This window comes from Ovis canadensis, chromosome 18 (genome assembly GCF_042477335.2).
Source record: "Ovis canadensis isolate MfBH-ARS-UI-01 breed Bighorn chromosome 18, ARS-UI_OviCan_v2, whole genome shotgun sequence".
NCBI lineage: Eukaryota > Metazoa > Chordata > Mammalia > Artiodactyla > Bovidae > Ovis > Ovis canadensis.
This window is the reverse complement of record NC_091262.1, coordinates 56,097,991-56,113,185: the sequence shown is the minus strand read 5'-3', so window position 1 is coordinate 56,113,185 and position 15,195 is coordinate 56,097,991. Positions and strand designations below refer to the sequence as shown.

The 15,195-nt window shown below is 35.9% G+C and overlaps 1 protein-coding gene across 3 annotated transcripts in view; it reads right to left on the bottom strand.

Annotated features, from left to right (window-relative positions):
* ARHGAP5 (Rho GTPase activating protein 5) overlaps nucleotides 1-15,195 on the bottom strand; it is a 73,697-nt gene that overhangs the window by 34,242 nt on the left and 24,260 nt on the right. For 2 of the 3 annotated variants that reach the window (XM_069559470.1, XM_069559469.1), the window contains exon 3: nucleotides 1,206-1,353. In XM_069559470.1, coding sequence (XP_069415571.1) covers nucleotides 1,206-1,353 — 148 coding nt within the window. The remainder of the gene's footprint in view (nucleotides 1-1,205; nucleotides 1,354-15,195) is intronic. The other variant, XM_069559471.1, reaches the window with a different exon arrangement.

The following is a 15,195-nucleotide window of genomic DNA, read 5'->3' as shown; positions in this document are numbered from 1 at the left end:
AGTCAATGCTTACTGAATAAACTGAAAATCTGTACAGTCCTATATCCATTAAAGAAATTTAATCTATAGTTAAAAGCCTCCTCACGAAATTCCAGGTCCAGATAGTTTCACTGGTGAATTCTACCAAAATTTAATAAAGAACTATTACCATTCTATACAATCTTTTCCAGAAAACAGACTCAGTCTGTGACGCCAGCTTTAACCCTGATACCAAAACCAGATATAAGGTACTGCTAGAAAACTATGAATTGTTAATTCTTAGAATGCAGAAATCCTTACTTTTAGCAAACTGGGTCCAGCAATAACACATAGACCAAGCTGTATTTATCCCAGGAATCTCAGGTTAGTTTAATATTTAAAAATCAATTAATATAATTTCACCATTTACACTGAAGTAAAAATGAACTTTCTAGATACGACATTCACCTAACTTTTCATTAAAAAAAAAATGCTTATCAAAAGGTCATTAAGAATAAATAGAGCTGTAATGAAATTAGCTCATGTTTTCAAACCATTAAATTTTGTAGTCTATTCAGATCACTACAGTTTCATGGTTAACTTGTATTCATTTTAAATGCACATAAACATAATATTCTGCTTATATTCCTCAACTGTGACTAGTCCAACCCTCAGTAAGATTGATTGGATGAAACAGACGTAACAGCAGGCTTGTTTTTAAAACAGTGAGGATATCTACACACGCCTTACAAATACAACTCAAATCATATAAACCATATGAAGCTAGTGCTCCTGAATAAATAATAACATCACAAACAAGCTAATTCTGTATATTCATAAATACTGCTATGAATTTTAAAAGGAAAAATTCATGTGTAAAATGAGTTAAAAAATAGTATCAGACTTAAACATTTTGAAAACATTCAAACTACCTTAAATCATACCTATGATTAAATAGTAGCATAATTTAATAACTGAGTTATTTTGAATTCCAGAATTAATTTAACACTCTAGGATCTGACTTTGCCATTTAATAAAGAGAAGTCTAATAAAAGCATGACTGGCTACCAAAAAAACTGCTTTCAAATATCTGATGGTTATGTCTAAAATATGCAAGATAATTAATCCTAATGAGAATGACATACTTTTTTCAAATTTAGTTTGAATCAGGAACATCCGACAAACTATTGGTGTAGCTAAAGTAAAATTTCAAATCAAACCTCTTGAAATGATAACTTCTATCCTACCTGTATCTTCAATAAATTCCACACATTTTTCAACAAACAGTGGTATAGGCTTCTCAGCTGTAACCAGATCCTGGAGGGGCATCCCAAAGTAATTACTTTCCCAATTTCTACGTGTTGGTGGATTGAAGTTCTTAGTTTTCTTTTTCTGCTATAAGAAAACATATTTAAGTTAAAAGTATTTTAATTAATTCCCTTTAAAATAACATTAGTATCAAGCAATATAAATACAATTTGTATCAAAAGCAGTTATCTAAAATGTTACATCCAACCTAAATGTACATCCAACCTAAATGTCCATCAATATGAGATTCAATAAACAAATTCTGCTATAAACAGCAACTTGACCAAGAGAAAGAGACAAAAGTGAACAGACAAAAAATGGCTGAACAGAAGAAACTGTTCTCTTTGGAAAATAACAGAAAACTGGATAGGCAGGAAAATTAGAAAAGATCATTTTTCAATGCCATTGAAAGGAGTAAGCATCGCACAATTCACAGTTCAAGTGTGGTATGTTAATTGCTGCGTTTGTTATTTGGTTTTTGGAAGTTCCAAGTGAGATTTTTGTGCATAGCTACATTAGTAAGCATAACATAGCTTTAATTATTGATTATATAATGAAGCTATGCAACTCTATGTGTGTCTAGTTTCATCATTTACGTCTTATTTCCCCATTTTCTTCCATAGCATCTACTGAATATTTCTTAAACATTAAGATATTTTTTATAAAAGAAGGTAACATCCCAGTGGGAAATGAGATGTTAATTTAGTTCTATTAAAAACATTTTACTAGGCACCCAAAAAGGTAATTTTTATTAGCAATGAACAAAACGTTCACAACAGTAAAAAGTTACATAACAATTTTCAAAGTTTAACTTCAATCTTGCATTGGGAGAAAATAGCTTCTTAACTAGGGAGTGGACATTTCAAAAACGAAGGAAATACTGCCTGAAATTCAACCCTTAAGGAGATTCTGAGTCAGTCTTTCTTAAGTAGGGTGTATTTATATCTGTCATAAGTATTGTAACTGACCTACAAATCAGATAAAAACATGCTATTTCTAATCAGAAAAATGTGGGGGGGGGGAGGTGGGGCAGAAAGGGAGCACAGGCTGAGGTTTCAATGCTTAAAGCAATAGCCCTCATTTTAATTTCCGATTCTTCCCAGCGGAATCTCTCCTTTCGATGGATTGACCTTTCAATATTCTTTCAAGTTCTGAGTTATGCAATTTCCCTGGTGGCTCAGATGGTAAAGAATCCAACTACAATGCAGGAGACCCGGGTTTGATCCCTGGATCGGGAACATCCCTTGGAGGGAAAAACAGCAACCCACTCCAATATTCTTGCTGGAGAACTTCACAGACAGAGGAGCCTGGTGGACTAAGGTCCATGGGGTTGTAAAGAGTCAGACACAACTGAGCAACTAACACAGTCAATTAAGCCCTTTCTTTCATTTCAATTTGAGGCTGCTCTACCTAGCAACATCCAGAGTTCATGAAATCCAACTTTTAAATTTTCATATACCATCACTCTGGTGATACAGATTGCACACAGTATAACTAGGTGTTTGGAATGTCACCATCAAAGCACTGGAGTACTTGACCTGGCTCAAGACCTGGCCCATCAAGTCAAGTAGTGCAGATTCTTCCTACTCCGTAAAGAATCCTTCCACTAACCACCACCACCAAAACAAAACAAAGTGCAAGAAAGCAGAAATGAGCTGAGGTAGGGATACAGCGGCTGGGTTGTCGTCCTTCTTAGGAGGAGCATTAAGATGCTTTCTAGTCTGCAAACTACTAGAAGCACCATTTGATTAGAAAAGTAAAAACTAAGGCAATGATGGGTGTTTTTGTTTAGAATGATAATACAAGTGGTGAAAAAAGACTATACTTAAGCAGATTAATGATAACAGCAATGCCCAGCCTTTGGTAGCAGCAATAGAAATAAAAGATCTTAATCTGCAATGTCAACTAAAGGAAAAAGTTGTAAGAAAAGTAAGCTAGCTAGTCCTAACTGCTCCAATCAACTCTTAAGAAATTTGCTTTTCATACTACCCTTTAGGAAACAATCTAAATTCCGAACACTTAACTAGAATTAGGGTTAGATTTCTCCGGGTTATGCTGAGGGGTATCTCCCAAGGTCCATAAAGGTACAAGGGCAAGTTACTCAATTCTGCAGATTCAACACCACTAATTTGAGGGAATGAAAGGCTAGGTGGCTTATAGCATGGAATTTCTGGCAAACTCTAAAGGGGTAATTTACTAACATCTAACCGCTTGACAGTCAAGTTACAGGTTACACACACTGTGGGGGAAAAAACGCATAAAAACTTACAAGACTTTACCAATTTTTCTAATTTATACCGCTACAAAATAAAACTCTGTGTAGGAAAGTAGTTTTGAATTGGACACTCCTATATTAGCTTTCATGATGAAGAAAAATGTCTAACTTTTTTCTGTAAGTGACAGTTCTTCTATTTATTTATTTAGGCTGCATTTGGTCTTTTTCTCTAGTTGCTGCAAGCATGGACTACTCTCCAGTTGTGGTGCAAGGAATTCTCACTGCAGAGACGTCTCTTGTTGCAGAGTACAGGCTCTAGGTACTGAAGCTCTAGGCTTCAGCAGTTGTGGCACATGGGTTCAGTAGTTGTAGTGCATAAGATTAGTTGCTCCAGAGAATGTGGGATGTTTCTAGACCAGGGATCAAACCCATGTCTCCTGCATTGTCATGCGAAATCTTCACCATTGAGCCACCAGGGAAGCTCTATAAAGTGACAGTTCTTAGGCATAAAAATCACTTCAGAGAGTTCTTTAAAAATGTGAATTTTGAAAAACTACGTAATTCTAACCTACAACCCTTAGTTAAGAGTTGCTAATCTATAGCTTTAAATTTATGCCAATTTAAAATAATTTATATAATATAAAATCTATTTCATAAATTAAACTGTCTAAGGCTAGATGATGACAACTTCTATTGCCATCAAGGTTTTCTGAAATGCAAGAAAAAAGATGGGGCATATGGTTATTTGGTCATTTACATCTATAGCTTTTGACCAATCATTAGTCAAGAGTGGCAGCCCCCAATTAAATAATTGTGTTAGTAAGAAAACAAATCTGATTTATGACAATTAAACTTCTGATTCATTATTACATATAAATCTCAATTTCTGCTTAAATACAAATACCCATGGTCTTTTTTTCTGGTAAATCTCATGTCTGCAAAAGCATATCTAGTAAAACAAACATTCCATTTCACAAACGATATAAACAATGTTACTAATTGTCTAGCAGATATTAAAAACTATCATTAGAGTAAGTAAACAGAAAAAGGTATATAAATAGCTCTCTACAGAATTGGCTCTTCCCCTTCAGCAGTATCAGCAACACAACAAAGGAAAAAAACTAAGCAATATCCTGAAGTAAATACTATAATCAATAACACTGAAAAAAACACAATATCTCAATTCACAGGTAATCAACCAACTGAAGAAAACTCTGGTACCAAGAAACAGTTGAGGTAGTTTACAAAGAATAAATCTAGGAAACAAGAAATGTTGGACTTATCTATTGTCTTTAAGCTGGGATTCTTGAAATAAAAGATGAAAGAAGAAATGAGACAACCAGAGGTAAGATGTAAAGAAAGTGAAGAAAAAACCCAGTAAAGAAATGAACACCCTCTTTGGTAAAGCACTCAATGATTGAAAATATCAGAATAAAGTGGAAAAGATCATCAGAGTCCCCTTTTCTACTATATCATTTCCCTGACACACACCAAAAACCACTTTAAAGAAGTCTTAATCTTCCTCTCCCTGCGAGCAACTGCTCCAGAATGAGAATTCCTTTTCGTAGAACAAACTCATTGGAAAAGACCCTGATGCTGGGAAATATTGAGGGGAGAAGGAGAAGGGATAACAGAGGATGAGACGATTGGATGGCCTCATCAACTCAATGCACATCAGTTTGAGCAAACTTTGGGAGATGGTGAAGGACAGGGAAGCCTGGTGTGCTGCAGTCCATGGGGTCACAAAATGTCAGACACAACTGAGCAACAACAATAAACTCCACATAAATCACCTATACTAGTTGTTTCCAATTCCTCTCTTTCCATTCCCTTTTATATGTACTGAAATTAATCTTTTGCTCAGATGATAAAGAATCTGCCTGCAATGTGGGAGACCCTGGGTTGAGAAGATCCCCTGGAGAAGGGAACAGCTACCCACTTCAGTATTCTGGCCTGGAGAATTCTATGGACAAAGGACTCTGGCAGGCTACATTCCATGGGGTTGCAGAGTCGGACACACCTGAGCGACTTTGACTTCACTTGAAATTAATCACTTTCATCACTTCACTAAATCTGCTCTTATTAATATTATAAATGATTGTTCTGCAACAGTCAGTTTTCAGCTCTCCTCTTAACCTTTCAACAGTTATTCTCTTGAACAGACTTCAGGAGACTACCTTTGTTATCTCACTTGTTCTCCCCTTATTAGTCTTCTTTGCTGGTCCCTCTTGGCAACCTTGTAATACTGGCAACACCCCAGGCCTCAGTCTGTCTTTTTTTCCCTCAATATCTATAATCACCCTCTTGGTAATGTCACCCATATGCTGATAACCCAAATCAATACCTTTAGCTCAGCTCTTTCTCCTGATCTCTAGACTCATTTGGAACATTCTACCCGACATTTTCACTTGCATATCTGAGACATTTCCTAACATGTGCAAAACTGAACTCCTAATGATTTATTTCCTTAAAATGCGCTCCATCTTTAGCCTTCTATATACATCTCAGTTGCTGACAATTCCATCCTTTCAGTTGCCAGACTAAAATCTTGGAGTCATCTTTGATACCTCTTGTTTTCTCACATCCTTCTTTCAAATGTATGATACAGCAATTACCCACATCTTAACCATCTTATTGTGTTGACTGCCTAATCAATCCTCCCTGCTTCTACCATCATTCCCTACAAACTATTCTCAATAAAGCAACCAGGGTAATGACTCCACAAATAATGGCCTTTAAGGGCATATACAATTTTGCATGCCTGAACTCTGCCTCTTTTTATTCTGACCTTATTTTCCTCTACCTTCTCCTTCATTTTAGTCCCCTTCCTCCAACTACAAGGCTTACTTGCTTTTTCAGCATGCAACGTATGCTCCTACATTTAGGACTTCTGGAACGTCTGTTCCCTTTACCTTCTCAATGAGGCCTACATTGACTATTAAAAACTGACTATTAAAATTTGTAATCTATGGTTTATCTCCTGCCCAGAACTTCCAATCCCTCTAACACTGCTTTTCCTATCCACAAAACTATATGATTTTCTCACGTATCATCATCATTTTGGTGTATGCCTGCTACAATTTAAGATCCACACCAGGGCAGGGATTTTTATCTGCTCTGTTCACTAATATACTTTAATGATATGGAATACTGTTCGTAAAGAAGAGAAAGGTACAAAGTCAAGGTACAAGTCAAGGTCTCTTCTGAAATAATGAATTTAACTTGCAGACAGAATAATCTCATCATGCACCAAGAAAGATAAACAAAAAATAGGAATAAACCATCAAGTTACAGATATGCTGCAGAACTGGTAAGCTTCAGAAATCTTAAAAAGCATTTAGGTAAAAGAAACCAATGACCAACAATGGTGAAAAAATATCAGGCTAGCCTCAAAGGTCTCATGAAAACCTAAAAAGTCAGAAAACTCTTCTATAGGAATGTTCATGAGGAAAAGATTTTTCAAGGATCCTTTACTTAGTGTGTCATCCAAATATGGGTAATAAGCAACTCTAAAAGGAACTATAAAGTTCTCAAATATGTAATAATTAATATTTAAATGACAGCACTCTCAAACTGCCTTCTTACAAATCCTAATCACATAATGAAACATCATTGGGTGGAGAGCAGGGGACACAGGGATAAATTAGGAGTTTAGGATTTATATATATATATTAGTATATATAAAATAGATAACCAACAGGGACCTACTGCATAGCATAGGGAACTATTCTCAGTACTTTGTAATAAGCTACAAGATATAAGAATATGAAATATATATATATATACACACACATACATAATATCTGAATCACTTTGCTGTACATGTGAAACTAATGAAACATTCAAAGTCAACTATACTTCAATTAAACCACAATGAAACATTATCAGTATTAAAGAACTTACATTTGGAAAATGTGTGCTTTGAAAAACATAAAAATAAACACTTAAAACTAATTCTGAGTTACAGCGGTACAGCTACTAAACAGAATATTATCTGTAATTTTGTGAGTCAATGTACAGAAAGTAAAAATTAAACAACTAGTAGGCCAGAACCAAAAGCTTCAACCTATCCTAAAAAAGGTGGTGGGGAGTAAAAGATAAAGTAATTATGTTAATATGCAACAGGGTATCACAATATACTATGAAGGATTAAGGATGATAACTGAAGTTGGGATTCAATATAAACTTAAAAAGAAGCCTCAAATAAACTAATAGCTCCTTTCTCTTCATTTTTTTGCTGATGAAAAATAAAAATAGAAAATAAGAAAAAAGCAAACTGAAACATAAAAATAAATGTAAATGAGGGTTTCCCTGGTAACTCAGTGGTAAAGAATCCGTCTGCCAATGCAGGAGACACAGGTTCGATCCCTGGACCGGGAATATCCCACATGATTCGCAGCAACTAAGCCCGTGCACCACAACTACTGAGTCTGTTCTCTGTAGAGCCCAGGAACCACAACTACTGCCGCCAACTATCGAAGGCCTCGTGCCCTAGAGCCCAAGCTCAGCAACAAGAGAAGCAAATGCAATGAGAAACCCAAGCTCTGCAACTAGAGAGTAGCCCCACCACCTGCAAACTGAGAAAAGCCCAAGCAGCAACAAGACCTAGCACAGCCAAAAATGAAGATTAAAAAAAAAATTTTAATATCTAAATGGAATAAGATCAGGTAAGTTATAAAAGACTCTCAGACTTGGTAAAAAAAAAATACTAAACGCGACTAACCACATGTCATTTTAACTGACACTCCTAAAAGTTGAAAACAAAATGATGGAAAAAAGAATGATTTTTTGTTTTTACAAGAGCAATGTTAACTCTGCTGCTGTCTTCAAAGCAAAAAGCTGTGAACCACACAAAAGAGACTCACATGACAATTATCCAGAATTCAACCCATCAAGTAGCAACAACAAACTATAGCAGAAATATGTACCTCTAAGGAAACAGAAAATTTTAAATGATCTCTAGTTCTTGTCAGATCAAGTATACCAAAATTATGGATAACAAAGATGAATTAAAAAGGTTGATTTCAACAGATTTATATATATTAATATATGTTAAAGTTTAGGAACCGGATAAATAGTATAATTTCATTCCAAAGTAAATCATTTATGTTAATATTATAGAAAAAATTAAAAAACAAATACTAAAGTACTGACAATCCTCTAAGTTTAGAGGATGGTAAAAAAGGAAAGAAAGAAAAGGTTGGGGTGAGTTTACACAGAATTTTCACTCTAAGTTGTACAGTTCCTTTTGTAAAGAAAATGCTTTCTGAGAAGATAAAGATTACTTGTGTAACCAGGAAAAAAAAAATAAAAGATTTTAAAAATTATGCCTATGGAAAAAAACTGTCTACAATACATAAATTGTAATCCTGTTTTCAAAAAGGAAAGAGATAAGAAATCAAATTTTTCCCCAGTAGCTTCCAATTTGAGTTTTCTCTCCTTCTTACATACTCTGTCCCACACAGATTCTCAATGTATCACACCGAATGCTAAACAATTGAGAAGTTGGGCAATTAAAGAACTCAGGTAACTACAAGCACTACCTACCCTCTCTCTTCCTCATGTCCTCAATTCACATTTCATCCATCTATCCCTCTCCTGGGTCATTCTTATGAATATACAAATATACTATCTCTCATTTTAAAAAACAAACACAAAAACAAAACCCTCCTTTGATCCCATATTGAGCTCTACTGTCCCAATTCTCACTCCTCTTCACAGAAAAACTTCTTGAAGACGTCATCTACATTTACAATCTCTACTTTTCCACATCCCATTCACTCTTCAACCTACTTCCATCTGGCTTTCTCTCTCGTTCCACTGAAATGCTTGTTAAAATCAGATACCTCTACACCATCAAATCAAAAAGAAACTTTTCATTCCTCTTGAGCTCTCAGCAACTTTACTGATCACTTCTTCCTTAAACACTTGCTCTCTTGGCTCCCATGTCACAACTCTTTACTAGTTTTTCCTCTTTTCTCCCCAAGAATTCCTTTTTCAGTTTCATCTACTATAACTCTTTCTGGTTTACCCAGTGTCAGTTCTAAGTTCTCCCTTCTCCATCCATTCTCTGTCCTTATGTGAATTTATCTAAACTCATGGCTTTCAATGTTCTTCTATCTTGAAAACTTTTCCTCTGAGTATCAGATTCATACATCTAACCTTTATACTTCCACTGGGATGTCAACACAGATATTTTAACATAATATAAAAGGCACAAAACAGATGTCCTGATTCTCTCTGATCTGAAACTTTTCACCCTTAGCTTAGTCTTCTTCACTATCCCAGCAAATCTAAACCTACCCATTGTTTATACCATTGCTTATACCATAAATTAATAACCAACCTTGATTTTCCCTTACTCTCTACAGTGAATGCATAAGAAGCCCTATTGGTAGGACTTCCAAAATACTCTAGAAATTGTCCTAGAGTATTTCCTTTTTATTAAAGGGTAATTTTCCTTTTTATTACCTATACCTTAGCACAGTATCTGGCACCTGGGTGCTCAGTCAACACTAAAAGAAGCAAACAAAATGATAAACAGGAGACTGAAAAAGCATTCACTATATAATGTTTCTGTTAACATAAAAGGACTGTTGGTTTATTTACCAGTTTTGCAAATAGTTTCATTATACCTAATTTTTTTTTCCTATGGGAGTCATTATATATAGGTGTACCTAAACTTAAGTATTTGAACCTAATTAAATCAAGATTCATACAAAATAGTGATTCCTATCATAAAACTACAAGAAGAATTAACAGCCAACTCTATGCAAATTCATTTGGAATAAGGTAATGTATCTTCAACAGTATGTAAGAACTGAGCATTTACCATGTACATAACATCATGCTAGGTACTGTGCAGGACAGGGCACACAAAGCTACACACGTGAAAAACTTCACAGAATATATACACACACACACGAGTACAAGCAAACCTGGCAGACTTGAAAGACCCGTGGGTTAATGTCAATATCCTGTTTGTGATATTGTACCAGTTTTGTAAGATGTTACCTTTGTGGGAAACTGGACAAAGGGTACATGGAATCTTTCTGCATTATTTCTTACAATGGTATGTCCATCTACAATGAATCAAATTAAATTTTTCTTAAAAAGGTCACTGCAATAATCCAAGTAGGAAGTTATGATAACCTCAACTAAGACCGTGACAATGAAATGGAAGCATGTTTTATGGCAGAATAAAGATCAGCCAACTAAAATAAATAGCAATAGCATGTAGCTTAGACCCAGAGTACCTCCTTCATGGAAATACATTCTTAACCAATCATGGTGAGGATAGGGAAGTAATATCTATGACCTGTGAGGAAAAACCTGCCTCTCCTAATGAGCAGGTACAAACATGCCTCGTATGATCAACTTCTAGAACGCACAGGAATTTCCTTAAAGACCCATTCAGCTAGACAGAGTTTCTCAACTTCAGTATTATTGACATTTTGAATTGCAGGGTGTTTAGCAGCATCCCTGGCCTTTACCCAACAGCTATCAGGAGCAAACCCCCACCCTAGTTCTGACAGCCAAAAATGTCTTCAGGCATTGCCAGATGCTCACTGCAGGTCAAAACTGAACCATTGTGCTAGGCTAATAACAAGGACTGAGAATTCAAACTTGGGAGATGGCTATAAATATAGCCCTGAGAAGTCTGAGTTTTTTTTAAATTCAGGACTGAGAATCACTACTATAGGGTACACAAAGATGAATGATAATCGTAACAGCCCTCAAAAAGCTTACAATGTAATAATAAAAATAAAACTTACCGAACTACAAAGCAGTAAAACTACTATAAAGTGATCATGCTGGAAGAATACTACACCATAGCATGTGTGTGTGTGCCTAATCGCTCAGTCGTGTCCAATTCTTTGCGACCCCATAGACTGTAGCCCACCAGGCTCCTTTGTCCATGGGATCCTTCAGACAAGAATACTGGAGTGGGTAGCTGTTTCCTTCTCCAGAGTATCTTCCTAACCCAGGGATCAAATCCAGGTCTCCCACATTACAGGTCGATTTCTTACCAGCTGAGCCACCAGGGAAGCCCAAGAATACTGGAGTGGGGAGCCTATCCCTTCTCCAGGGGATCTTCCTGACCCAGGAATCCAACTGGGTCTCCCACATTGCAGACAGATTCTTTACCAGCTGAGCTACTAGGGAAGCCCATAGCGTAACACACCAATATAAGAAAGAAGACTTTAGTGGGTATTCTTGCCTGGAAAATCTCACGGACAGAGGAGTCTGGTGGGCTGCAGTCCATGGGGTCGCTAAGAGTCGGACATGATTGAGCGACTTCACTTTCACTTTTCACTTTCATGCATTGGAGAAGGAAATGGCAACCCACTCCAGTGTTCTTGCCTGGAGAATCCCAGGGACAGCAGAGCCTGGTGGGCTGCTGTCTATGGGGTTGCACAGTCGGACACGACTGAAGTGGCTTAGCAGCAGCAGCAGCAGTATTCTGTGAAGATCTACTTAATACTTTAGAAAAAAACCAGTTCTATAAGAAATGTTAGGTGCTGAGACTCTGAATACTTTACAAGTGAGAGATATTGTGAATACTCTCTCAAGAGGGAAGAGAAAATAACTGACGGCAAATAAAATTTGGTCTGGGTTCTTGTATATACTAATCAGACAAAATGGTTCTCACATTGATTAATCTCTAAAATGACATCTTCCTATAAAGCATTTCCACATATATTATCTACCTGGCAGGCATTTTATTAATGCCATTAACAACTTTATTACAAAAAAAAAAAAATTTGGAGTCACATCATCAACTCAATGGACATGAATCTGAGCAAACTCCAGGAGATAGTGAAGGATGAGGAAGCTGAACACAACTCAGCGACTGAACACCCCCACCAGGAGAGGGACCTAGCAAAATCTATTCCAGTAAAGGATGAGTAGATTTCTTCCCAGCTTCCCTAAATATTTATTTTCAAGTGTATTAAAAGGAAAATAAGTTTTATATTATACCCAGCATTTTATTCTTAAAACCACTACTCCCTTTGCTTTTCATGTCATCTGTTATGTTCTTTCTGGTACTCTAGTGATTTGCCAATCCAACAAGCAGAACATCAGTAAAAAATGAAGAAAAATTCAAGTGTGTTCTCTTACATCAACAAAGGTTCTAGAGTCCAGTTTTAGTAACTACATAAGAAACCTTTAAAATGCCACTAAAGTTTTGCAAATGTGCATTTTTCCTTTTCCCCAAACCCTTCCTTAGATTTTCAAAGGCTAAGAACAATTTCCAGAAAGCTCAAAACAATCACACATGCATATGCAAAATGTACCTTTTATTTGGACAAAGTTACTTTCTCAAGACCACTTTTGTCATACCCTTGATATTTTGTTCTAAGAACTACAAACATCAGAAATTACTACTTTTAAAAAGCAGCTGTCCTTCCCCTGAGACGTCTCTTTACATAGTCACAGATTAAGTCCTATTTGATGGCTCTTTTAACACACCGACTATAATGATAAGAAAAAGTTAAGAGCTAAAAACAATAAAACGATATCTACTGTAGAAATAACTCTTCTAGGGCTGAGCGGGACAATTTGCAGTACATAAAACTTTGGAGCACATAAAATTGATAACCCTTTAGACTCGTAAGTCTTGGGAGAGTAACAACTGCCTACTGATATAAAATTATAGTAAGAACACACATTCTGTGTAATAGGAGTTAAGTGCCTCCTTTATCTTTTAAATTAATTTCTTTATTTTAATTGGAGACTAATTACAATATTGTGGTGGTTTTACCATACATCAACAGTAATCAAGCCATGGGTGTACATGTGTCCCCCCCATCCTGAATCTCCCCCACCCCATCCCTCTGGGTTGTCCCAGAGCACCAGCTTTGAGTGCCCTGCTTCATGCATCGGACTTGCACTGGTCATGTTTCACAAGTGGTAATATACATGTTTCAGTGCTATTCTCTCAAATCATCCCACCCTCACCTTCTCTCACAGAGTTCAAAAGTCTGTTCTTTACATCTACATCTCTTTTGCTGTCTTGCATATAGGGTCATCGTTATCATCTTTCTAAATTCCATATATATGTTCATATACTGGATTAGTGTTATTCTTTTTGACTTACTTCACTTCATATCATAGGCTCCAGTTTCATTAACTAAACATATTCTAAAAATTATAATGCTATAGAACTAAGAGTAATTTCAATAATTTGTGCTATGCCAGGTTTTGCTAAACATTCAACATACTACTATGAAAGCCAAGAAAAAAACACAGTTTGAATAGAAACACACTGAAGACATTAACATTTGCTCTTAAATTAGTAAAAAACAAGCATACCACTGACAGAATCATTTAAAGTAAGTCTTATTAGAGCATGTCAATCAAAATATACTTTAAACACTAACCATTCTGAATTACATTTCATTCTGAATTTGAAGAGTAATAGATCTTGGTCAAACCCACAGCAAAAACCAAATCCAAAGAAACAGCAAACAGTAAAATACGGGCAGAAATAATACTCATATATTCACACATGTCATACCATTAATTGATGTCACCAGCACCAGAAATGCTACTAAAGAAACCAATTTTAACTTCATGAGAAATTTCTGAAACACTTTAGAACTAATCAATCAGAGCAGAACATATTTAGCCAATTAGCCAGTATGAAAGCAATAGAAGCTTTTACTAAAGACACCAAAGTAAATGCTTTCCAAATGAGAGATACCAGAAGTTTTACTAACCTTGATGAATTATATAAAAAATGCTTAATATTCAACAAAACCAAATTTACTAGACTGAATTCTTGACAGCAGAGCCCACAACCAAGTCATAACTTTGGACAGCGTTCCTCTGTCATAGCAAGCATTCAGTAAGAGGCTTACTGGATAAAAAAACAATTTCCTTGAGTCAAATAAATGCAATTATTAAAATATATATATAAATGGTTGTTTTATTACCACTACAAAAAAAAGTCAGATACTCATACTGACTTCAATTGATCATAGTACAACACATTGTGCGAGGACATGGAGATTAACTATGAACAAGACATAAATCCAGCCTGCAGCAGACACTGGTTTTCATCCCTTAGAAATTACCCTAATTTGGGAGAAACCAACCTCACCAAGAGCTCTAAAGGCTCAGGTCAACATTCAGCAGCATAATTCTACTCTCCTGGCCAGACTTCACTGGTTAGGAATGGAGACAGGACCCAACTCACAGCAATGAAACTGGAAAAGATGCTGACTGAGGAATCTGGGAAACCAGCTTTCTCATTCTTCTGAACACACTTCCTTTACAAAAGTGACCCTTATTCTCTCCCTTAAGGAAGTGTCTGCAAGGTAATAATAGATACAATGGGCACCCTATATCAACTGCCCAGAAATCTTTAGATTAAAAAAAAAAAAATAGGTAAAAAATAGAAAATCTGAAACTGTCAAGCACTTCAAGACTTGGTTAAATGACCCTGTTCATTAAACAGGTACAAACTACATTATCTGTATCTGACCTCAAAGAACTCCTCTCTCTATAGTAAGTTTTTCAAGCATCCAAGTTTCAGTTAGCCTTAAATATAATTCTTTCAGGACTCTAGTTTCTCTCAGATGTGAACACCAACAGTCACTTAAGCAACCGTCAGAAGATTACACTAAAAAAAGTGATACACATTAAAAAAAAAACAACAGAACTTACCCTATAACTTATACATTCTGATATAGACAAACAGCAGTTCA